The sequence below is a fragment of the Phaethon aethereus genome (genome assembly GCF_964289735.1).
Source record: "Phaethon aethereus genome assembly, chromosome: 3".
Lineage (NCBI taxonomy): Eukaryota > Metazoa > Chordata > Aves > Phaethontiformes > Phaethontidae > Phaethon > Phaethon aethereus.
Window position 1 is genome coordinate 103,802,967 of NC_138576.1, and position 24,980 is coordinate 103,827,946.

Genomic DNA, 24,980 nt, shown 5'->3' on the forward strand with positions numbered 1-24,980 from the left:
ATATGTTTACACAACACTCAACAATCAGCTTGAAACAAATTACAGTCGCAGGGAAATTCACATTAGCTTTGTCGAAATGTAAAGAAACCGCTTTGAAACAAACACTTTTGCGACAGGATGGGTTGGCTCCCTGATATACAAAAGTGGTTAGACAATAGTTATGTGCGTCTGTTTTGTGAGGGGAGAGGGGTATTGGAGTAATTCATTATCCTAATAAGAAGGCAGTAAGTGGAGAAAGAAAAGTGATTACCGGCAAGTGATTTCCATTAGATTTAGAAAGCTAATCAAAGTGCTTCATCTTTAGGCAACACTGCAAATACTACAGAACATTAAGAAGGGAGGAGAATGGAATCACAGTTTGAATTGTATCACTTATGAAAGGGGCTTAAGGCTAAATGTTGGATATAACTTATTGCAAAAAGCTCTATTTTTATTTAATTGAATCAATGCTTGCCACAACAATGTGGTCAAAACCATGTCAGATTGGAGGATACAGTAACCTACTGTGCCTCACCTCAAATTTCTGGAGCTTCCCCTGCATGGGACTCTCTCTAAAAGGTTTGTCTTAATGAATCAGAAGTGCAGCTGAAACACAGACTTTGTTATTGCCAATATAGCCACAGGAGACTACACAGAAATGAAGAATTGAGTAGAAGATGCTTTTCACCACCTAACACCAAGACAAGAAAGCAGAGGTGCAGCAACCATAGGTTACACTGCCCATGAGAAGGAAGGATAGGCTCAGCACCTTTGAGACAGACCCTGGTACCAGGAAAAATAAATCCATTTATTCCACCATCCCTCTTGCAGGAGCGGCCACGAGAAGCACTACCAGGGCAGCTTAGCTTCAGAGATACTGTGAGCAACAAATAGTGGTTTGTGAGCCTTATTCCCACCGACTATGATACAACATTTTTCCAATTTCACATGTATTTCTGTTTCCTGACCATCACAACACTTGCCAGATCTTCCCTCAGTAACAATATTTGCCAGACTAGCAGTATAAAGTTGAGGCCAACTAGAGAAATCAAAAGTCATGGCCTTAAAAGTTCAACAGTCAACAAACAAGATACTAACTAGGACATTCGGTGGATGTCTACTGGGAAGATTTAAGCTCCCTTCTTGAACTGGAATTATTAAATGAGGGATGCGCTTTTACTTAACAAAAATGCAATCCATAAACTTATCTATACATAGATATTATATATATATGAGTGTATGTACACGCATCTGCACAAGTGTAATCATACACATTGTTGTTTATATAGTAAAGACAAATCGTGTTAAATTCTTTCACAGACTGGTTAAGAGTGATTGAAAATATATCACCAGATATTGACAGTAAATATCTTGTTCGGTTCATTAAAGTGAAGTACTGTAGAAGCAGAACATCACCTTCGAAGCTGTTAAACAGGGTGTTCGCTGGGATTCAGGGCAGCACTGTGAAAGAGATTTAAAGCGAGAATGGTGTTTTTAAAAGTATACATATACAATACCAGACAGAAGTAAAAGTATCTGAACACAGTAGGGGTGAGGGTTGGGTTTTGCTTTTTTAATCCTGTGCTGCATATTGGTATTCTTTCTAACAGTTTAAGCAGGAGCTTTTAGAAATTCCCATTTTACAAAACTGTAACCCAGGCTCGTTCTTGGAACTACCTGCTTTTGACTAAAATCTAATTCCATCATATAGTAAAAGTGGCACAAACCATGTCTTTTAGATTAATGCAGGTTATTTAGCAGGTTGTTCGATGGCAGAAGCACTATGCCAGAACACAGTTAAAGTGGAGGCCTTTTGCTTTTTTCTTTTTTCTTACAGTATGTACAAGCATTTGCTTATTAAGAGGCAGAGTCCCATCTTGAGAGATCATTCATTTCTAAGCTGAAAAATAATTTAAGTGAAAAGGCTTACCCAACGTGTAGAGAGAAACAAAAAGAGAAGCTGACAAGTAAAATGAAAGAACAAGTAACAAGTATGGCGAGTACACACGATGTCCAGCCGTAGGCCCCTGAAGTGTAAGGCTCCATGGAGAAAGACCAATCTGTAACACAGGCGCTTTCAATCACTCTCTAAAGGAGAAGTGCTGCATCTGCAGAGCCTGGGCACCACAGCACAGGTCCAAATGAGGCTGAGGTTCAAAGGGGTGATGTCCCATAGCAGGCAAGGTTTTGCTCATTTTAACCACTTGGTAGCCCAGGGAATCCAAAGACCAAGGCTCATCCTAGACAGTGTATTTTTTTCAAATTCTCTCACAACGTATACAGGTTACTGAGGGATGATGCAGTCTCCTACAACTAGTTTCAGTGCCTGCCAGTTCATAAAATCATAATAAAATGGGTCTAGTCTCAGTTACAGCTGTGCAATTCTGAATGACACTGACTGCTGTCAGTGCTGACCTGGAGCAGACACCCTAAAGGTGTCGTCGTAAGTAGCAGAGGTTCTCTGGAGTTTCATGACCGTATAAAATAAAATTTGGCTATAAAGTTCAAAGACACTGACTTTTAAGCATAATTCCAGACTATATTACTTATCTTTGAAGGCTTTATAAATGGATTATAAATGGCTTTATAGGCCTTTTTAGAAGAGCCTCATGAAAGCCTTAAAACTGGACTCCGTGCTGCACCCACCCGTTGTCAAACAGGGCGTGCAGGAGTTCAGTATCGTACTGAACTTTGGGCTGCACCAGGAGTACCCCAGCAAACAGGGACCTGGGTTCCTTTATTCACAGTTGTGGCAAATTATGGGGCTTGTAGGGCTGACCCTGCCATGACTCCAGACCCGGGCAATTGGCAACACCAGAATAACCTTTAACGGATCCCTGAGGGCACATAAAAATATCACTGAGAAACAGCAACTCAGCAGTAGCAGCAAAGGGCCAGGTTGCAACCACACACTTAATTCTGTGTCTGCACTGCAATGCTGGAGATACTAGGGACATAGTTTGGAGTTTAGAAATGTTTCCTCCCTCATCCACTTGGGATAAACTAATTTCCACGTTTGTCCAACTGCAGGTAGATGGGTGACACTTTCACAAAGTGCTTGCTAAGTTCAGCAAGACTTTCAGCCTTTCAAAAATTCCATGAAGAAAACTTAGTTTCGGGAACATAATGCTGATGAGGAATTTGCCTGGATTAGGAAATTGGCTCCAAGTCAGTCTCTAAAACCTTGCTGGAACTTTTGGGCATCAATTATAAATCCTTGTATGTCAGTACACCTGTGATTTACTTAGGCATAATTTCCTTATCCAGTGAATTTACTGACTGAGGAGACTAGAAAGAAAAAAATCATTCAGCAGTTTCTAACTGAAACCATTGATGTATGGATTTCTTACGGCAATCACGCCATAGCCATTACAGGAAACTGCCGCCACTTACAGTGATTAAAGCACTGAACACAGAGTGTGACTTTGGTCAAAGAGAGCCTTCCTCAGTACCGCACGCCAGCAGTGCGTAACTGTAAAAGACACCAGCTACCACTGGAAAAGCCTAAACATGGAACCAGAAATAAATAAAGGAAATGGCACCTCTGTTTCAGACCAAGTCACCTCCCTGCTTCCTTCTCTTGTGGGAGGGAAAAGGTAACCTACAGCTTTGATCCCGACAGCTGTGTCTCGGGAATATTTCAGTCCTGGGGTAAGAATTCACAATCTGTGGGCACTTCCATATCGAACCGGGGTGCAAGACCCTTGGAAGCCAATCCTAAACCAGCTGCCTCTGGACCTGGAAATGCTGGTGCTGCGCTCGGAATAATCAGCGTCCTTGCCAGCGAGGGCAGTCACCGCAGGAGCAGAGACAAACAAATACGCTGACTTCAGGACCCGGGCCGGTAGCTTTGCACAGCACAGCCTCACCACTGCGCTGGTGGACCTCACACTTCCCCAGGGATGTCTGACGCGGTTCCACATGGCACTGTTCAAGCATCAGGTCAGCAGAAATCCTCTCAAATGGGCCATTTTACTGTGCCTCTTCCTTACTTAAGATGAATGAAAATCTTCCCCAAAAAATCACCTGGTTTTTGTAACTGACTTAGTACCACGGGAAAAGAATGAGACTTAGCTACCCCCACACTGTGTTAAGACCTATTGCCATTAAAAATGAAAACCCAAAAAGTGTTCCACCATGCTTCTGAGTTCTAATCTACTGTTAAATAGTGAACATACCAGATCAATCAGTGGAGAGAATATACTGTGAACATATACCTATATCCCAAGGCGATAACCCAAGCCATGATACCAGCTATGCTACCCTATCTAATAAATAATGAAGAGTAGTTTTGGTAAAGTGCTTCAATCTTCCTCCAAAAAAAGTTATGAAAATACAAGTTTTGGAAACATCTCCTTCTTTAAGAAGCAGATCTTTTTGTTTCCTTGCTACAATAGCACTTGTTATACAGTAAGCACTGTATGTCTACCTCTACTATCCATTTGCTTACTAGCTAGATTAGATCAGGAACAATACATCTGGACGTAGAGGAAAATGCCACAATCTAAAATCCTTAAAATTCTGTGAAAGCCTTTGGCTACCGTGAAATTTATCAAAACAGAAACTTCTGAATAATAGTTTAACAAGAATTAAAAGAGCAGATTCATAGCAAAACCAGGACATAAATGCCACAGTGTATTTTCACGGGGAGGCAAATCTGCAGGACCTGTTACTGATGTTCACAACGCTTTGTGCAGTGGGCTGTGCTCAGGTCCGCTGCACACCCAGCCCTCTGTCCTCCAGTGGCTGGAGTTAAAAGCAAAGGTAACAAATATTCAGAGACATCTGAGACAGAAGTTAAGTTTTTGAAAATTAGTATCCTTGACTCAGTGAATGAGAACATGGAAGATCCCATTTATTAACAGACCTGAAATACTGTGGCTATTGTTGAGGATGTTGTTAAATGTCATTGCTTTAGCAATATATCAGTTTGCAATGAAAAAGTACCATTTTTTTCATCTTTTTAGCCCTTCGTTGACTACCCAAAAATTAACTTCAGTACCAAGTTGCACACGTTCTATTGACATGAAATAAACGTCTCCTACTGCTCTTTGCATTATTACAGATAGATGAAAATACACTGTGACATTTAACATGCTGTACACGTGACTGAGACAGGGACAGCAGCAGCAAAAAAAAACCCCCACCAAATGCTGAAAACATAAGCAACCTGGCAAGTGCTTATTCATATAGGCAAAACCCAACCTAACGAAGTAAGGCATGCTCCAAAAAACCTCAGAGGTCACCTGGGGCTCACGGGGCCGGCTGCTGCTGCCAGAATTCTTATTCCAACATCCCGAGGGAGAGAGGGGGAGTGGGGGGGAATGGGTACCAACGGAGAAAAGAAAAACTTTAGAAACTGTACCCTTGCTGTCAAAAAGGCTTCAGAGTCAGCTGCCATCTTGACATGAGGTTGCAATTCCTGTTACCGTACCTTTTTAGACACAGGGAACATGCTTAGTGAACTGGTCCCTCACTCATTTTCAAGAAAGATTAAATTTAATATGTTAGGGGGGCTGTTTCTTGGTTGGTTGGTTGGTTGGTTGGTTTTTAAAAAGAAACACCTCAGCTAGCTCCAAACATGTCTTTTTCTGATTCTGGAGACTGGGGCCTTGATATTTCAAACAACTCCTGTGGTGACTGGGAGCTTCTTCTTGAGGTTAATATCCTAAGTATCTCAGCAAGCTGTTTTTCTATATTGGTCATTTTTGTGTTTAAAGCCTTGATGTCCTCTTTCAACTCGTGTTTCACTTCTAGCATGGTGGCCTGAAGAGTCTGTTCTGGGATGGGATAAAAGGAATGCTTGACCTCGGTGAGGACCGGGCTGTGGTCCTGCGGGCTTCTTGTCTCCCCAACGTTATCCAAGCGCAAGTCACTTTTTGTAATGCCACTATCACAAGAGTCTGTCTTCTTCAGGGTAGCTTCTCCCGAAGCTTTAGTTCTCTCTGGTAAAGTCTCCATGGACTCTGCCTTCGAGACCTTGTTCCAGTCTTCACCTTTCCCACAGGCATCTTTGAATTTGGCCCAGCCTTTTCGTCGGGGGTAGTCCCCCGACACTTTACATCCTGTGTAGTCCGATGTCGGGGCCTGCAGCTTTGCCTGGTCAGATGCCCCAGACGTTGAAGCGGACTGGTACGACACAGGGGTCGCTGGACTCTCCCGTACAGTCACAATGCTGGCTTTGACCACCGAGCGGGTGGAGGGGTGCTCCCCTAAAATGTTGCCCTTCTCCACGTCCAGGTCATCCGGATCTCTGCCCCTCTCTGCTGCGAGCCGCGCTTCTTTCTGCTGCCTGAACCTCTGGAACAGCCGGCGGACAGGGTGGTCCGGGGGCAAGATTAGAGGTGCTTCGTTCTTCCTCTTCATTCTCTCCTCTTCTTCACGTTTGACGTCGCTGATTTTCCGGAACACAATCTACAGGGGGAAAGAGATTTCACTCTGTGATTAACTGCACATTTGCTAAGGGGGAAAAGTTGTAGAGAAAGCATTATTTGAAAGAATTTATTTTAACTGACAAATGCACAACTTCTGCACATATATAGCAACATTTTCAAGTGTCTTATCTTGTGTGGAATGTGGCTCGTTTCACTATTTAAGAGCATACACCATATGTCTTATAACACCAGAAAGAAAAAAAAGACAAAGATTTCTCCAGTTCCGAGAGGTCAGCAAGGCAGCACCATCGTAAATATAACGATCCCCGGAAGTTACTTGTGTTAAAAGTGACGACTTAGATTTGTTTTCCTGACTCTGTGGTTTAGCACCAAGTTTCTAATATTACAAAGAGCCATTGCCATGTCTTACATCAGTCTCATCCCAGAGCTCACTCACCACATGCCATGCAAAAGATCTGGTATTTTAGTGCAGCTTGGCCACTAATGGGGTCAGTACAGCAGAGACTACTCTGGACTCTCCAACAGCAGGTTGCAAAGTGCTTCTTGCCCTCCCTTCCCTCACACACCCTCTTCTAGGAGCAACCTTCAGTTTAGGGATGAGGCAAAGCCGAAGTCAGTCCCACGGTCGAGGGTGCAAGGACAGGGGAATGAGCTCTGTGAGACATGGGGAAGCTGTTCATGGCTTGATTACTACAGAAGCTTGAAAGAGCTTCATGTCTTGATTTATTTCCTCATTTCTATGGAAAAGGGGACATTTTTGCACAAAGAAACATTTGTTTTCCATCTACCCTCCTAATTATATCTTCCTGAGCCTGTAGGTTAAGCAATCTCTGTGGGAGCAGCCCAGGGTCTCCTGGTGCTGACAAAAGCCTCACAGTGTCCCCACACAACCCCAAAGTGCAGCCAGGCAATGTTTCTTTCCTGGACTTGATGGCAACACATTCTCTTCAAAAACTCCATGCATTTTATATTGGTATTGGTATTTTCCAAGCAAAAAAACTCCAGTGTGGTATGAAAGAAGAACAAGTAGTCTGGTTTGAAAATAGGAGGTCCCCTAAGCTGAAGTTTTCAATGTGGAGTATACTGAACACTGATACTTAATGTCTTTAGCTGCTTTTGGGAAAATCCACTCGAAGTCCTTACACTCCAGTGCAGAAATAACTTTCAGATTCAGATCATTATTAGGAAATGTGTAAATAAACCCATCCCTCTGTTGCAGACAGATTTAAATTAAACTAAGCATAATAAGCACTGTTTCACTGGCACACACAAAATGCATGTTTCTCCTGACTCCAATGCTTCTTGACAGTTTTGTCATTGTGAAGCAGAGAAAAAACATCTTAACACTGCGCCTTTGGAAGGAAGAAGTTGTCAGGCTTGGCAGCGTTTCCCAAATACAAAAGAATAAAATTAACAGGAAGGATGTATTTCCAAGCTGCAACTGGGAAACTAAATGTGAGATAAGAATAAGAAAACAGGGTGCTTGACAGCATTTTTTTTTCCCCAGGAAACTCAGTCTGCGGCAAGCTCAGTAGAAAGCGGACGAAGCAGCGTAAGCCTTAGAAGTGAAAGAACGGCACTTACTCACTGGGAAGAGAGAATCAATACAATGGTCCAGGCTAGTGGCTTCCCACATACTGGCAGTCCCCCGCTTTAATTGAAGGAAGAGGGTCAGTCCAGCTCCGCTGGAGCCTAGCGATGTCAGGCAGGGTCTCAGGGGGTCACTCCAGCAGGCTCTGGTGGCACACACCCCCAGCAAACCAAAGCCAGGTCAGGTAGTCTCTGCAGACTTGTGTGTCCTCAAGCCCTCCCTCTCCTGGAGCTTGCGTGTTTGGCGCTGCCGCGGACATCCACGTCCTGCGCGGCGCTGTAGTTGACAGGCATGTAGTTGACGGGGCTCAGGTCGCTTTGTACGTAAGCATGCCTTCATACGTGAGCGGTCCGAGTCTGACCTATGGATCTGGCCTGTCTGTTTTCCTCAAATGCTCAGAAGGGGCGTATGACTGGGTGGTGCAATGGTCACCCCACAGGGGTCACCAGAGAAGGCACTTGGGTGCTTGGAAGAGCTAGAGGCCAGGCTGCCTCGTAGGGTCCTTGTCTAGTCCAACCAGCAGCCCGCTCAGCACCTAGCCTGGGAAGCACTGGAGTACCTCTCGCTATTTAATGGCTGGCTTTTTTAACACAAAGAGGTAAGTTATTTGAGAGAAGCTGCCCCTGCTACAGCACCACACAGACAAGAGCGCAATGGAGCACGTCTCAAGCAGTAACTTATTCACAGCCTAGCCCAACGCATACTTGTACTAGCCACTGAATGTCTTGCAGCTGATAGCGTGGTCTCCGTGCCGAAGTACGTGAGGAGCAAATTTATTAGTAAATGCAAAGAGGTGAACACTGAGAGACCAGTTGTTGGTAGTGCTTATCTCCCCACGGCCCCCGCTGCTTTCCGCTGCACTCCCTAGAGGAGCCCCGTTGACGCTAAGCACACTCGGCCGCGGAGGAGCTGCCATCAGCCTTCTCGCTGTGTGGTGGTCAGCCTCGGGGCCCTGAGCACACCTTCACTCCTTTACCTTCAGGAGACCGGGCTGCAACAGAAACAGGGACGTATGTGGAGGGAGCAATTACATAAATACTACTTTTGCCATGGGTAACAGCTACCACACTAATGAGACCCCTAATTGCCATTTTCCACATGAGGCCTTGCACCAGCTACAAGGCAAGTACACCACAGCTGCAATCACCTGCGCGAACGCAGAAACGCCATTCTCGGGTCTTCCATCCTGTTCAGCATCTTTTATAAGTACATGCTTATGTGACAAGCCGCACTCATGCGGTGCAAATCAAACCTACGCACGTTTGCCAGAGGACACAGCCTCCGACTCTTGGGTTGGCTTCTTTTCACTAACTCCTAAGACGGCTGGATAAATACCTGTCAGAGCGCAGCTTGTCTTTGGGAAGCCCAGGCAAAGCTGTCACTGGTCTCCTTTTGTGCAAGCTCCCCAATGCCATATTTTCTCAAGGCAGCTCCACATTTATGTATTAAGCAAAAGCATTTTAACTACGCAAAGCTCAGCAGTAATTGAAGAGACTTCACATAACTGCATTTTGGATTTTGTTGTTGTTGCTGTCTTTTTTAAGGCTAAGTGCAAGTCCTTATAAATAAAAATCTAAATAACTTATAAATGAACTATTTCTTTACAATTGTGGAGGAATAAAGCAGTTTTAAAGTGGTTAAACAGCTTCAGCAGAATCCCAGGTATTCAGAAAATGTGGCTGTTAAGTTGACGTATGTACACCTGTTCCCACAAGCAGTAAGAGTACAAAGGGAAAGAAAATTGGTTTCATTTGTTATAAGGAAGAGAAGCCTGGACCTACACAACAATTTTCATGTGGAATTTGACAGGGCTACAAATATGGATCTTAATCAAAGTTAAAACACAAAATGTTACACCAAAGATCCGAAGACAGTTTTTAGAGCAGTTCCTCTTTATCTCTCTCTCCCAGCGTTCATTTTTGTCTGTGAAGTCCCTCAAAGTCTCCTAACTCATGTGTTATATGCCACTCAAACACAGGGGACCTCTACTTTACAAGCTATGTAGTTCTCCATAACATCGTCCTCTACAAGACTTAAGCACACAGAAAAAAATCCAGTGGGAGCTTTTTAACAGTATGTGGAGACCAAAATATAGACAAAGAACCTGAACTGAGATGAAATAACAAGAAATTTAAACACCAGGCCTTAAAGTGCATACTTCACACATCCAATCTCAAGTCTCATTTCATAATTCCATTTTTATTAAAAAGGTGATGAATCTTGTAGGCTCTGCAGGAAAGCCTCCCAAGCTGCCAGAAATGTGACTATTGTGCGGGTATCAGCCTAGAGTTGCCAAGAACTTGAAAAAAAGCTATGTTAGACACAGATTACTGTAATCATGTAAACATTTAACTGAGGCATGCAGTTATAATGACTCAATAACAATTTTATTTTTGGACAATGCACTCGGAGAAGTGAAGAAATGCGTTGACACGTCCTGGTGCACTCCTGTACCCGTATGTCCCACAGCCTGTGGCCACATTCCTGCCTGTGCATAAGCCGTGTCCAAGGAAGAAAGACAGGGTTACACCCAGCATGTTTCCCTTTCCTCAGTATTAACTAGCTGTGAATGTGAAATCTTTAGTAAGTTTTGGGGAAAGGCTCTGCCTCTTTTTAATCTTCAAATAATTTTCAAGCTTGTATTTGTAGAATCAATGTCTTTAGAGACTAAGGTCAAGATTTCTCCCCAAAGTATTAAAAAACTGGTGGGCATAAATGAATACTTGAAATATCTATTTGGTTGTCAAATGTGGAGTGCCCAGCAACTGTTACTTTGATTTTCCTGTGCTCAGCACTGAGACCCAAGCATCATTTAAATAACGCAACATTGACATTTTTCATGAATATGACTTCCATAATTTCTTTACGATAAGACCAGAAGAACAGACAGCAATATGACCTCCAGCATAAGGCAGGCCATAGGATTGCTCTGAAGGAGCATAGCCTGAAGGGAATCTTGTTACAACTAGATTGCATCTTTTAGAAAAACATCCAGTTTGACGGCAATAAAGAATCCATCATCACATCTTGATAAAAGATTCCTGCAGTTTTTGCTTCAAGACTGAGTTTGTCTGCCATCAGTGACAATTCTGTTCCTTCCTCCCCCAGAGACTTGAAAATTCACTTTTAGAAACTGATTCTAGAGTCTGATGTTTAAAAACCTCTGCAGAAGTATTATAGCTAGTCAGTTACTACTGTGAAGGATTTAGACAGTAATGTTTTACTGATATGAAAGAGGCAAAGTTCACACCTCTAGAATTTTCAATTTAACTCTAAGCTTTCCAATTCTAACTCTTGGGAGATGTTTGAATGATTTTCTACCTTCCAGCATCTTTAACTCTAATAGGCAGCATTCAGTGCTTAAATTCTCCCTCTTGCCCAGAGCTAGAATATGTAGTTGATTTAGTTAAATACAAGGTTCCTTTTAAAAAGTCAGGTAAAACAACTAATCCTACAATGAGTCTTCCAGCTGTTTCCCTCTGCTGGTTCACTGCTACCCACTGCTCTTCCCATCTCACTACTGGCTGATGTTTCTCTAGAACTATCTATCATAGCTCCGAGTTGTTTCTTCCTGAGCAGTAATAAGAGGGGAATGGGCACAGGGGTACTCACTTTGTTTCATGAAGCCATTTCAGAGAACCTATGCCAAGTTGGCTATTAAAACGGAAGATTGCCTTGCAACAAGATAAAAGGCTGACGTGCTCAACAACAGCACTATCTCATCTGACCAGAGGCAAATATAGATGCAGTAATTTAAGTGCCTGCTTCCTTTACACAAAGACGGGCGCGGGGCTGTGAAGAATATGGCGGGGTATATAAAATCAGGCATGGCATGAACAGGGGTAGGCAGGGATTGATTATACAGTGCCTTATCCAATATGAAAACTGCAGCATCAAATGACAGCAGGAGGAGTCACGTACAAACCAAATACAAGTTCATGGTTCTTCACCTGGATGTATTGGGCATGTCCAAGAGTTAATAAAGGATGCTCTGAACGCAAAAAGTCTGCACGGATCCAATAGACCGGGCAAGTACTTGGTAGAGAAAGCCATTGAGGGCTACCAAACAGACAAAGCTGGTATCCTGCTCAGAAAATCTCCTGAGGTAAAATTAGTTGGAAGCTGAAAAAATATTTGTAGGAACTGACACATAGGAAAGTTTTGTTCTTATTGCTTCCTTAGGCATCCCTAGGCAACCCTAAATAATTACATAAGCCAAATCTGGAACTGCTGCCTCACTCACTACTGAGGAAACATTCCCAATGAAGGTGATAGAAGTGCCACAGGGAAAAACATCAGAAGAAAACATAATAAAGGCTCAAAGATCTGGGCTTTAAACATCTGAGCAGGCTGTTCACCTATTGCAGACAAAGGTTTACTCTCACTGCGCCCTTCACTTGCATATAGGGAGAGGCAGGACCTACAAGCCATTAGTGTGTAGTACTATGTAGATTTGACATTGCTTTGGAACTTGCCCGGGCTCGAATGAAAAAACTAAAAATGGTGTGTTGTTTTGGTACAGTAGGGAAGACCACTTGGTGCACACGGGGAACTAAGAAGTCCACTGTCTCTAGTTACTCTTGTAATGAATAGCCCACTGAGGCGTTTCACCACCTCTGAACTCTTGGTAGCCCACAAAACATGCTAGAACGATGCTGCCTGCCAAACCATAGCAAGTCCTGTTCTTTTACACTCTGTGACTCCCCGGAAGGTCACCAACAGGAAGGCGAGGCAGAAGTACCATATTAGCAACCGTATTCTGGTCTTCTTGTTATCTGATTGCAAATGCAACCACTGTGCCAACACCACATGAGACAGTCTTAAAGATCAGGGGATGCTTAATTTAAAACACATTATGAATATATTGAAAACCTTACCCTGTCAAATGCTAAAAAGGACTGCATCTGAAGTGGAAAGGATCTTTTGGTCTTATGCAAAAACATCCAAATTTCCTTTTAACTTTCATTTGTAAGAACTGATCCAAGACCCACAGGAATAGATAGAAATACAGATTTCATCATGTTTTGAATCAGACTGTCATCATGGAGTTACAATTATGAGGCTGCTGCTATTGTTAGCTCCACAAGCTTCCCTTCTTTCCACCTCTATAGCATGCACAAATACTGCAAGATTTAGCAGGTCTTCCTCAGCATTAACAGCAAGTAGCACGACAGCATTTTTCTCTGGTGCTTAATAATTCTCTTTCACAGATACAGAAACATTCACAGGCTCTGGAAGTGCCAGATAATCATAAACAATTAAAAGCTTAAATTTACTTCATACGGTGCTCACAGAAAATGGACTTCAGTGTGAGGAAGACAATCACAAAAAGGCAGTTATTAGTACACAGTCCACCCAGCACCTGCCAAGAACTGATGAAAATATTTTCAGGCTGATGTTACTCCGATGAAAATGAGATTCAATCTTTCTTTCTTTTTTTGCTTTAAAGAAGAAAGCAAGAGGGGGAAAAAAAAAGGAAAGAGACAGAAGGCTTGACAATAAAAATGCTTTGACACTGCTGTTAAAGAAATCAAAGCTGTATGCAATCAATATAGTCTATGATGCTGAAGAATCCCTATAGCAGTGTATTAGCAGGTGTCAGGGAAAATGGTGGAGAAATAAGACTATGTCTTTTGCAATTACATGGGATGGCTTGTCAGAAAGGAGGCAATTACTGGCCCTACCTTCTCACAAAATACATTATCAACAGTGCAGGCTCGTGAAGCTTCCCACCAAGATCTATAATGGGTTTCACTTCCATTATCTATTACCATAGACAATTCCTGGGTTAAGCGCTAGTCTCAGTTGTGCCTCTGTGATGTAGAGGTGTAGATGTGTGAGAAGGTATATAAACACACAGGTCGCATTTATGACAGAGTAGAGTGCAGATCACATTATGCAGTTCAAGTTTCAAGGCAGGATCTTCAAAGTCCACACACCTGATAAAAGGCTAATATGAATTACCCAGTTCGTAGCCATGTCATTTGGCTTTGACCCTGGGTTTCAGCAAATGATTTGTGCAAGGGACTTAGGGCCACATGAAAAAGCACAAATCTGCAATAAAGCTGCAGATGTCAGTAAGTTCTCTCTTTATTTACTGGCCACAACAGCAAAATTTAGTTTCTGCTTCTGAAGAGGAACAGGCTTCTCTCCAGTTAATGTCACATCTATCCAGGGCACCCCCAAACATTTCTAGTTTTGAGTAATAATCTGAAAACTCAAAGCAAACTATGATTTGGAATGTCCTGGCAGTGGGGCTGTAAAGGAGTGCTGGCATCAGGAGTGCTGGTATCAGGAAACCTCAGGTATACCTGGAACACAGCCCAAGAGCCAACATGTAGATGGGGGCACAGCCCTTTCACATCTCCAAGAAGTCTTTGTCCTGTGGGGAGTCAACCCAGCCCTTGAGACAGAGCAGCACCTGCTTACTTTCCAAAAATCAGACTTCTGTGCACTACTGGATCATTAATATACAAATGTTTGGAAGAAAGACAACTTCATAATTTAATGAGCATCCGGACTATCCAGATGAATAGAGGTAACAAGGTTTTTAGTCTATACAGAACAACATCTGGGCTGTTACTGTCATGAGCACCATCAGCTTCAACAGTACTGAAGCTCTTCTCTGTGACAGCACATTTTGTAGCCTAATTACAAATTCTAGAAATACTGACTTGAATATTAGTGTTTAATCATGTCACTATTATTTATTTAGAAGTTCTGCACAACTCAAGACTCTACTCCTTTATGTCAAACTTCTAATTCATGTTTACAGGCTATGCTAGCGTTGAGAGAAAAGAAAAAAGATTTTACAAAAATACTACTGAAAATAAGACAGAATTACATATCCAGAGCAATTAGTGGAAATAATAGACAAAACTTGCCTGACCTACAACAGGCTCACTAGCAAGTTTTGAGGCATCAAGAGATGTCTCCTCCCCAAAACAGGCTCTAAAACATTGTCATTAGTAAACTCAGACAACCACACAATTAAAACTAAAAACCACACCATTGACACTGGTTAAACATTTACAACCACAGCACATTATAGTTCATTTAGCAACCTTCTTCACCAATTTATAATAAGAATAAAAGAATAATATGAAAACCCACAAATATACATATTACTAAAGATCTATTAGAACTTCATTATTTCTGAGAGGAAAAGGAGCTGTTAGAAGTAAATACCTAACATATAGGCAAAGGCTTTGGGGAAATGATGCCAGATGTGGGTGGGGGAATGCTATACCACCTGAGAACTGCTATGTCTGTCAAAATGTGAAATGCTCTGTAGGAACTTCTTCTATGTGGTAAATGAGGAAAAAAGAATGTTTCTGCTTCCTGCCTGACAAGTGACAGCAGTTTCTAGCAGCATCACCTATAAAATACTATTTTCATGTTTGTTTATTTTTTTCTGCTTTTTAGCACATGGGGTGCTTTTGTATCTGTGTACACACATCAGACACCAAAACAGCTCATGTAGACCCATCTTTTAGTCCAGATCAACACAGTACCCTCATTCTTGAGTAGACAACACTGACTCAGAAATTGCTTTAAGGAGAGCCCAAGGCACAGCAGGAACTTACCTCTCTGTCACCTAAATTACAACTATACAAAATGTCATATAATCTGTACAACATGCCTTCTCAAGAGTCAGAGCCTGTTTCACCAAGCTCCCCATGGCTTGCTGCCATTTACCGAGTGTTTCCTGAAAGAAATCAGGCAATTTATGTGACTCAAGGATTTGGGATTCCCCACCGCACCTCCCAACTAAGAGACAATTTCACTTGAGATCTGAAATGGATGCAGAAGTTGTAGAGCTGAGGAAAGTAATGATGTGTTGAGATAATAGTTAAACTGTATAGTTTGTTTTCAGCAATTACATTTTAGACACTAGCTTGCTGTTAAGATAATTTCCTCTTAGCCAATATCTGTCTTTCATGCATTTTTTTCCTGCTTTCATTTATCTGCTTTCTGTCATTAGGCTTATAGTGATTTTACTTTCCAAGAGGGTATCAAATGTATTTTCAAATGTATTCAAATCAGTCAGACAGCATCAGTCCCAAGAGCTGATGAGTTATTCAACTACCTTTGAATGCCCACTCACAAACCAATCCACAAAAAAAACCACTCAGTGTCCCTGATGTACAAGGCTTGTGCAGCTCTTGAAATTATAAACTGAGAATTACATTAAGCTCAGCTAAAGTTCCTTGCATAAATTGCCTAAGATAGCATGAATTCTTCCTTACATGTCTCTCTCTGAGTTAACAGGCTTAAAGCTCATCTATAATATTGAAGAAAAACAAACTAACTTGCAGCTTTGCATTAAAGGAGAGAGAATAAATCTTCTACCATACAGTGTGGCCACACAGCCATGCACACCCAAATGCCCAGTGACACTCACCCAGTCTGTCCTTTCCCTGTTCAAGAGCACTGCTTGGGTAACGTTATACAAGAAGGAAGCAAACTCCTAATAACTGAATGAGAATCAGCAATAAAAAGTACATTGCTCACTATTTCCCAAAGCAGCTGTCAAATCTCTTCAGCCCTAGCTAACAGCCAGGAGCTTAAAGCCTTGAAGGGAAGAAAACAGTTGACTGTAGGGAGTTGTCTCAGATCTTCTCGTTAGGAGGAGCTCCTCTTAGCTAGCAGTTGCTGGGAATAGGTCTCTGCCAGTTTGCCGCAGTCCAGTTCCAGCTGGTGATAAGTGATGGCCCTGTTTCCCTTGTCAAGTGTCAAAACTGATAGCTGTTTCCCATCTGGTAAATGCATAGGTGAGCTAATTAAAATAGCCGAGAACTGACAGATCCCTCCAAATAACTTCGCAAAGAGTCCTTTAGAGCTGTACTCCGTGGTTTTGTTACAGGTATTTTTAGCCTGTAAAAGCAGGCGCTTATGTCCCATGGCAAATACAGATTCAAATGCTGACAGAGGTAGATGCTGCCTATCCTGTCAGTGCATTTTATTCACACATCTCCAAGTGTTTTACAGCAACTCCTCAATCCTCTGAATATGAGCAATGCCATTACATTTATTCATTATTTACATAGCAGCAATGCTATGTATTAGTCTTTTTTATAGTTGTATTAGTCTTTCAGTTTATACAGACACACAGAGCGAAATGCCATTATTCAGTGAGGCACAATGGCCTGTTTCATGGGAAGACATCAGAGGCCCAGCACATATTGCAATGACTGATGTCAGCCACATGAAAATTTATGAGCAGTTTGAAATGTTACTTGTGCAAGATGTCCCTTTCTTTTATGACTGGTAAAGGTTCACCCTCACAAGTTCCAGATAATAGATCCTGAATACAATTTGTCAAAACAGTTGTGACCTCAAACACACTTCACTTAAACATTCCTGAATTTCTCCTGAAAAAAACAGCAGCTCTAGAAGAGGAAAACCAGGATAATTCAGCACAAGCGTATTGTTTCCTCATGAGTAGATTGATACACTAATTTTAAAAATATTTATGATCATTTGTATGTCATTCAAAAATGATGAAGTTAAATCTGAATATCGGAAACCTCTACATGCTGACCTCTACTACCAGGAGCAGTAGGAACTCAAGAATCCCCAGCACCACCAAATGCGAGCCTAAAAGCTGCTTTTGGCCCAGCCTTCATTTGTATCGCACTTCTCCCTCTTGCATACAGATACAGGCAGATATGTATTCACAAAGGTTTATTCATCCCCAAATGCTGTTTCAGTCATCATAAATTCAGAATGCATTTGCAATCACTTCTGCTAAAAGGTTTTGTTCAGAAAAAATGTGCTTGCATCTGACTCTTGGACTACACAGTCATGGGGGTGTCTCCCCTTTCCCAAGTAGTTGAGCACACTCACAGACAGCAGAAAGCAAATTCCCTTTTCCCCTCAGCCAAAAGGACTTGAACACCCCCTTCAGTAGCCCGCTCCAGTCACCACGTTACGGGGCAGGGCTGCCCAGCCAGCACAGAGACTCAGGTCACGCTCCGAGGTGCACAGAGACACAATGAGGAACGCTCTCCCTCCTCTTCCCTCCCTCCCCAGAGCTTCGCACCGTGAGGAGGCAACTGTGACAGGAGATGCCCGCTCGCTGCCAGCACAACACAGGGCAGAATGGCTGAGGTTACTCTGGGGAGACCTGATCAGTCTCCCCTGCTGTCTCACTGCAGATAGACCACAGGGCATCCTGTCTTCAATGCTACAGAGCCAGTCTCTGTCTTCTTCACCAAATATGTTTCCAAACAAGTGAAACGAGTCCAAGAGGAAGGGCTGAAGGAAGTTCTCCTGCTTTTAAAAGCCAGGTCCCCCGGCTTCCCTCAGGCAGGGGACAGAAACGGTGCTCCAGCCTGCAGACAGAGGCCCTGGCCAGGAGGTGGGATCTCCGCATTCTGGTTCCTGCTCTAGCAAATGCCCTCACCATTGGTTCAAATGGAAAGTCTTAGCTGGAGAGACTACGACACCTAATCCCAGGCACCACCCCCGGATGGCAGTTTTATCATTCTCTTCCTCTTCTCAAATCAATGAGAAAAATGAACTTCCTGAGCCTGAAAGCTAGCCCAGTTTTACCTAACAGTCCAGTTATTTTATCTAATAGTCCAGTTTTATCTAATAGCCCAGTTTTACCTAACAGCCACCTCTTTCTGCTTTGCAACTCTAACCCTTCATCTTCCCAAACTAAAATGTTTAATTTCATCTTACAGTCAGCTTTTCATTTAAGTTTTCTCCTCTTCCCCTGTTTTTCCACTTCATTGAGGCAATGCAAAACATTTAATTTTCATTTGAGAGGCAGGTTTGAAGAGTTCAGTTGTAGCTTAGGTGAGGCAGAGCACAGACTGTAGTTATGTGCTTTTAAGTGATCAATAAAATATTGATTGTTTAACTATCGTGTTTTGCCATCTCTATCTCTTCCGTGTTCTAACATCACATTGGGCTAAACTTAAATACCCGGGGTGACATCTCCTTGATTCCTCCTAAGGGACACTGTAAACCAGTTTTCTCCTGATCCACTGTTCTGAGATGAGGAAAGAGAGAGGGGTGACACAAGAGCTCGCCCTTGAGCAAGGTGTCTCTCCTCCACTGGTAACACTGGGATGGTAATTCTTAACCTCTAAGCCTCACTGAAACATGGCTTATTTTGAATTTCAGAGTTGTACCAGCATCCAGCAGAAGCCACCACCAAAGACATATCTCAAGTTAGGAGTGCAGAGAAGCCTTGTAATCCCAGCTTAACTCCCCCTTATACTGCACCACAGGCTCTGTAGTTCTCCATGTGCATTTATGGTTTATATTTACATAGCATAATTTTCTTATTTGTAAAACAAGAGAAAGGCATTTTCAGGTAGGTTGCCACACTGTTTTATCTTACCCATTTTCTAGTCTCATATTTCACATGAGCTGATTCTCATCCCAAGTGTAGGAATATAAAACACGATCATCCTCACCAGAAATAAAGGCTATGAGCGGCATGCTATACTCTCACCTTCCTGAAAATGGGAAGAAGTGCAGACACTGAGAAGTTGAAGAAGCTGCTGGAAGCTTGTGGGTTTCATGCTGCCATAGACCATCGGCAGGGGCTGTGACATTCTGCTATGTCACCATCACATTGCATTGTGTATGGAGAGAGGAAATAAAGGTTTGCCATGTATCTCATACAACTTGGGGTACACAACCAGGGCCTTGTGTGCTTGAGATCTAGTTAGGAACAGTTCCCAATGCAAAGTATAACCTAAGAGTGGACACTTCAAGAGGTATTATATATTTTTCTGTTATGACAATGATTGTACTTGACTACAATGTAAAAAGTTGTTTAACTGTTCAGAATTAAGCAAACACACACAAAAATCACTCCCTGCATCACTCCCTGCTTCTGAGAGAGCTCTGCTCTCCTTTCTGCTTTTTCTTATGCCTTTGTAAGACATCTAGTCTGCAAGAATTACTAGTCCCAAAACTCACTTAAATATGTTCAGGTGAGAAGATGCATGATCTTACACCACAGGATAAGGTGAGACATGAAAAATATATATTGAGAAAAGGAAACTATCTCTTTAGTGACTGAAGAGTGCAGCAGGCACTTCAGCAGTTAAGTACGTGTAGAAATAATTCCAGACTCCTTGAAGAGAGTATTTCATAGAATCGTCATAGAATCATTTAGGTTGGAAAAAAACTTTAACATCATCAAGTCCAACCGTTAACCTAGCTCTCCCAAGTCCACCACTAAACCATGTCCCGAAGCACCATGTCTACACATCTTTTAAATACCTCCAGGGATGGTGACTCCACTACTTCCTTGGGCAGCCTGTTCCAAGGCTTGGCAACCCTTGCAGTGAAGAAATTTTTCATAATATCCAAAGTAAACCTCCACTGGCGCAACTTGAGGCCATTTCCTCTTGTCCTATCACTTGTTACTTGCAAGAAGAGACCGACACCACCTCACTACAACCCCCTTTCAGGTAGTTGTAGAGAGCGATAAGGTTTTCCCTCAGCCTCCTCTTCTCCAGGCTAAACACCCCAGTTCCCTCAGCTGCTCCTCCCAAGACTTGTGCTCCAGATCCTTCGGCAGTTTTGTTGCCGTTCTCTGGACACGCTCCAGCACCTCAACGTCTTTCTTGTAGTGAGGGGCCCAAAACTGAACACAGGATTCAAGGTGCGGCCTCACCAGTGCCGAGTACAGGGGCACAATCACTCCCCTGCTCCTGCTGGCCACACTATTTCTGATACAGGACAGGACGCTGTTGGCCTTCTTGGCCACCTGGGCACACTGCCGGCTCATGTTCAGCCGGCTGTCAACCAGCACCGCCAGGTCCCTTTCTGCCAGGCAGCTCTCCAGCCACTCCTCCCCAAGCCTGTAGCGTTGCATGGGGTTGTTGTGGCCAAAGTGCAGGACCCGGCACTTGGCCTTATTAAAACTCATACAGTTGACCTCTGCCCATCGATCCAGCCTGTCCGGAACCCTCTGCAGAGCCCTCCTACCCTCCAGCAGATCAACACTCCCACCCAACTTGGTGTCATCTGCAAACTTACTGAGGGAGCACTCGATCCCCTCATCCAGATCATCTATAAAGATATTGAACAAGACCGGCCCCAGAACCGAGCCCTGGGGAACACCGCTTGTGACTGGCCACCAGCCGGATTTAATGCCATTCACCACAACTCTCTGGGCTCGGCCATCCAGCCAGTTCCTCACCCAGCGAAGAGTAAACCTGTCTGAGGCAGGAGCTGCCAGTTTCTCCAGGAGAATGCTGCGGGAGACGCTGTCAAAGGCTTTACTGAAGTCCAGGTAGACAACGTCCACAGTCTTTCCCTCATCCACTAGGTGGGTGACCTGGCCATAGAGGGAAATCAGGTTGGTCAAGCAGGATCTGCCTTTCATGAACCCATGCTGGCTGGGCCTGATCCCTTGGTTGTCCTGCACATGCTCCATAATCTTCCCTGGTATGGAGGTCAGGCTGACAGGCCTGTAGTTCCCAGGATCCTCCTTCCAGCCTTTCTTGTAGACGGGCATCACATTGGCAAGCCTCCAGTCGTCTGGACCTCCCCTGTTAACCAGGACTGCTGATAAATGATGGAGAGTGGTTTGGCAAGCTCCTCTGCCAGCTCTCTCAGTACTCTTAGGTGGATCCCATCAGGCCCCATAGACTTGTGGGTGTCCAGGTGGCTTAGCAGGTCCTTAACTGCTTCCTCCTGGATTGTGGGGGGGGTTATTGTGCTCTCCATCCCCGTCTTCCAGCTCAGGGGGTTGAATACCCTGCGGATACCTGGACTGGCTATTAAAGACTGAGGCGAAGAAGGCATTAAGTACCTCAGCCTTGTCCTTGTCCTTGTAAACAATGTTCCCCGCCATATCCAGTAAGGGATGGAGATTCTCCTTGCCTCTCTTTTTGTTGTTAATATATTTGTAGAAGCATTTTTTATTATCCTTTACAACTGTGGCCAGACTGAGCTCTAGCTGGGCTTTTGCCTTTCTGATTTTGTCCCTGCTTGACCTAACGAGATCCTTGTACTCTTCTTGAGTTGCCTTCCCCTTCTTCCAGAGGTGATAAACTCTTCTCTTTTCCCTAAGTCCCAGCAAAATCTCCCTGATCAGCCAGGCTGGTCACCTTCCCGCCAGCTCTTCTTACGGCACATGGGGACCACCTGCTCCTGCGCCTTTAAGATTTCCTTCTTGAAGACTGTCCAGCCTTCCTGGACCCTTTTGCCCTTCAAGACTGTCTCCCAAGGGACTCTCTCAACCAGTGACCTGAACAGGCCAAAGTCTGCCCTCCGGAAGTCCATGGTAGCAGTTTTCCTGACGATGTTTTCAACTAAGAGGTTATGATCCTCAGAAACACAAAGCAGTCGTCATTATACAATCAGCACCAGCAAGCGAAAGCTGGATTTTGGCAGTAGCTTCAGCGTTCTACATAAAGGAAAAGTGCTCTTCATTTTTTGCATAATGACATCCTAATAAAATTAATTGCTTTTAGGACCATCTCCCCTACTACGTAATAACCCAGCTTCTCATGGGCACTCATCCGTCAGTTAGGATTTGTCACCTAACTTCTGTGCGCCTACTTCTCTAAGAGAAGATGGACTGAAATCACAGCTCAAGAACAGGTAGACCCAAGCCATCGTTGTGTCTTTCTAAGCACAGGCTCTCCGGGGGCTGGGAAGGACTAACAGACTTTAGAGGACTCAGGGGCTCATCAAGGATGCATCTCCTCCCCCACCCCCGCTGTCCCCTCAAATGCCCCTGAACTCTCCCAACGTGCATCTTTATCACCAATCTACCCACGGCATAGATTTATATCGGGCTGCAAAATTAAGTCCTTAAAAGGACTTTATCTGGCTCTGTGCTACTGATGGCACAGAGGCCTCACTGCAGAGGTTTTGGCATTCATAAAAAGATTCATAAAAAGATGCTACAGTGCTTTCAGATTTCAAGCAGGTTTTTCAAACGGCCACAGGAGCAAACATTTTCTCTTGAGATGAACCAACACAACTCCTGGCATGGGGACTCCACTTGCTGAAGCAAGCCTACGGCATGTGCACACACCTGGGCTAGTCTGTACAAAGCAGGTTTGCATTATTCTAATTTATCCATTTTTCAACACTCTGAGCTAGTATTATATACTAAGTAAAGTCTAGAGCAACCTATTTTTTAAAGTTGTGATTTCTACCCCTCCCTTCCCAATTTTTATCTAATACTGGACTTCCTAGCAAGCATTTGACTACAAAGGCACAGAAGGGGCAAAGAGATCGTGCATTCGTTACACCAGTGCACTGGCAAATTTGCTTCATATTCAGATGGAAACCATTTGGCTCAGGGGCATCACTGCTTAGGAAATCAGCTGCAATTTCCATTATTCTCATTGTGCTACAGGGGCACCCAGCCCAAAACGCCTGTTTGGCTGAAGTGGATGGAAGCACCAGGCAACTGCCAGGATCCAGCTTTTGTTCTTCGGTGACAGAAGGCTTTGGAAAACGCCGTCAAGGAGTGCATGGCAATGCCAGCAGAGATCATTTAATCCCCCTGAACTTCAAAACCTGCTCACTTGTAACTCAGATCTGATGCCAGCCCTCAGGACAAGAGTCTCCCAGCAGTGTGCCAGTACTGGAGCATCTCTTGATGAGCCTCAGGCTTTCTTTACATGGAAAACCTGTCCTGTAGCTGTGGTGGGTAAATTAGCTGCCCCACCACACACTTCACCTGGGCAGCTATCCCCGTGCTCAGAGCAGAGCCCTCAGGGCCACCAGTCCCACAAGCAGAGGGTGGCACAGCAGCACACGGGGCCAGCGGGACAACCTCACTGCAGGGCAGCACAGGGATGAGGTGACACGCTCGAGTGCTCTCACTGCCTCCGAAAAGTGGGTGAGAACAGCAAATAAACTGCCTGCTTTTGCTCTCTCAAAGCCAGGTCTTGCATCAGAAGAGGTGAAGAATTAAAATACTTGCTAACTGCCCTCTCCTCTCTTCGCTCCCCAAAGTTCAGCACCAGAACAGGTAGGGGACAAAAATATTTTAAAGCTGGACGCACGAGGCCCCTCTCTCATGGACAGACAGTGGGAAGTGCTGGATATCACCAGTTCCACCCAAAGTCTATTTCTCTCTAACACAGTGCCAGAATCTAAACTTTTAAAAGAGCTTTCTGAAAAAAACCCACAATCATATATACTTGACCTCTCAACTCTTAGAAGGCCCTTGGGAAGATCTGTCAGAAATGTACCGTGCAGGCTGAACATGGGCATTGGGAGGAGTGGGAGATGTGTCACTAACACTCGGGGCCTGGACAGGCGAGCGGTGCAGGGCGGTGGGAGGTCTGCAGGCAGACGTGCAGTGTTTGACTGCAGACCATGGCAGAACATGAGCTCAGCTACTAACAGCCATTCCTGTGTAGACAGATGCAATAACTTCCACAGCAGCTCCAAGGTACAAAGTAAGTTTCACTTGTGATGTTGGACTAAATGAAAACACCCTTTGAAGAAGTAGTGCCCAGGAATCTTTTCAATTGTGTTTCCAAATTCACTTTTTCCCCCCAAACAATCTTTCTTATCCAGTTAGGAAAAGCCCAGTCCAACCTCTATTAGACAGTTCTGTAACAGGAAAGTTTGCCAGATCCAACATTTTAAACAGATTTTGTCTTTTGTATTCCTTTTAGTTAGCATTTGCCATTTCAAACATGACTTCTTGGGAAATAAAGCATCTGGTTTATTAATAAAGAGGATTATTTCTAGAACATTAGTTTGGGTTAAAACAGCTAAAATTCAAACTGCTGCTCTTCAAAATCATCATCCTTGGAATACTGTAAGTCGAAAAGCTGTTACTTTAGTAAGTCATGCAATTTTTCAGCATTTATCTTAAATATGGCTATGTTTCATTACCTGTTCTGCAAGCCAGCTGCCCTCAGCACATGCTGTCTGGAACTGAGTTTGCTGAAAATGAGTTACAACAGCATCACCTGATTTTTCTTTCTTTGTTTTTTTTCACACTTACATCACCTGCGTCCAACCTTCCAACCTTGTTCAGGTGCAGTGCTGATTAAAAAAAG

General features: G+C 43.6%; 1 protein-coding gene across 1 annotated transcript in view; it reads right to left on the reverse strand.

Annotated features, from left to right (window-relative positions):
* Positions 1-5,544: 5,544 nt before the first annotated feature.
* KCNH1 (potassium voltage-gated channel subfamily H member 1) overlaps positions 5,545-24,980 on the reverse strand; it is a gene marked incomplete at both ends in the record, with an annotated part of 191,477 nt that continues 172,041 nt past the window's right edge. Inside the window, one exon of the mRNA XM_081997292.1 lies at positions 5,545-6,393. Coding sequence (XP_081853418.1) covers positions 5,545-6,393 — 849 coding nt within the window. The remainder of the gene's footprint in view (positions 6,394-24,980) is intronic.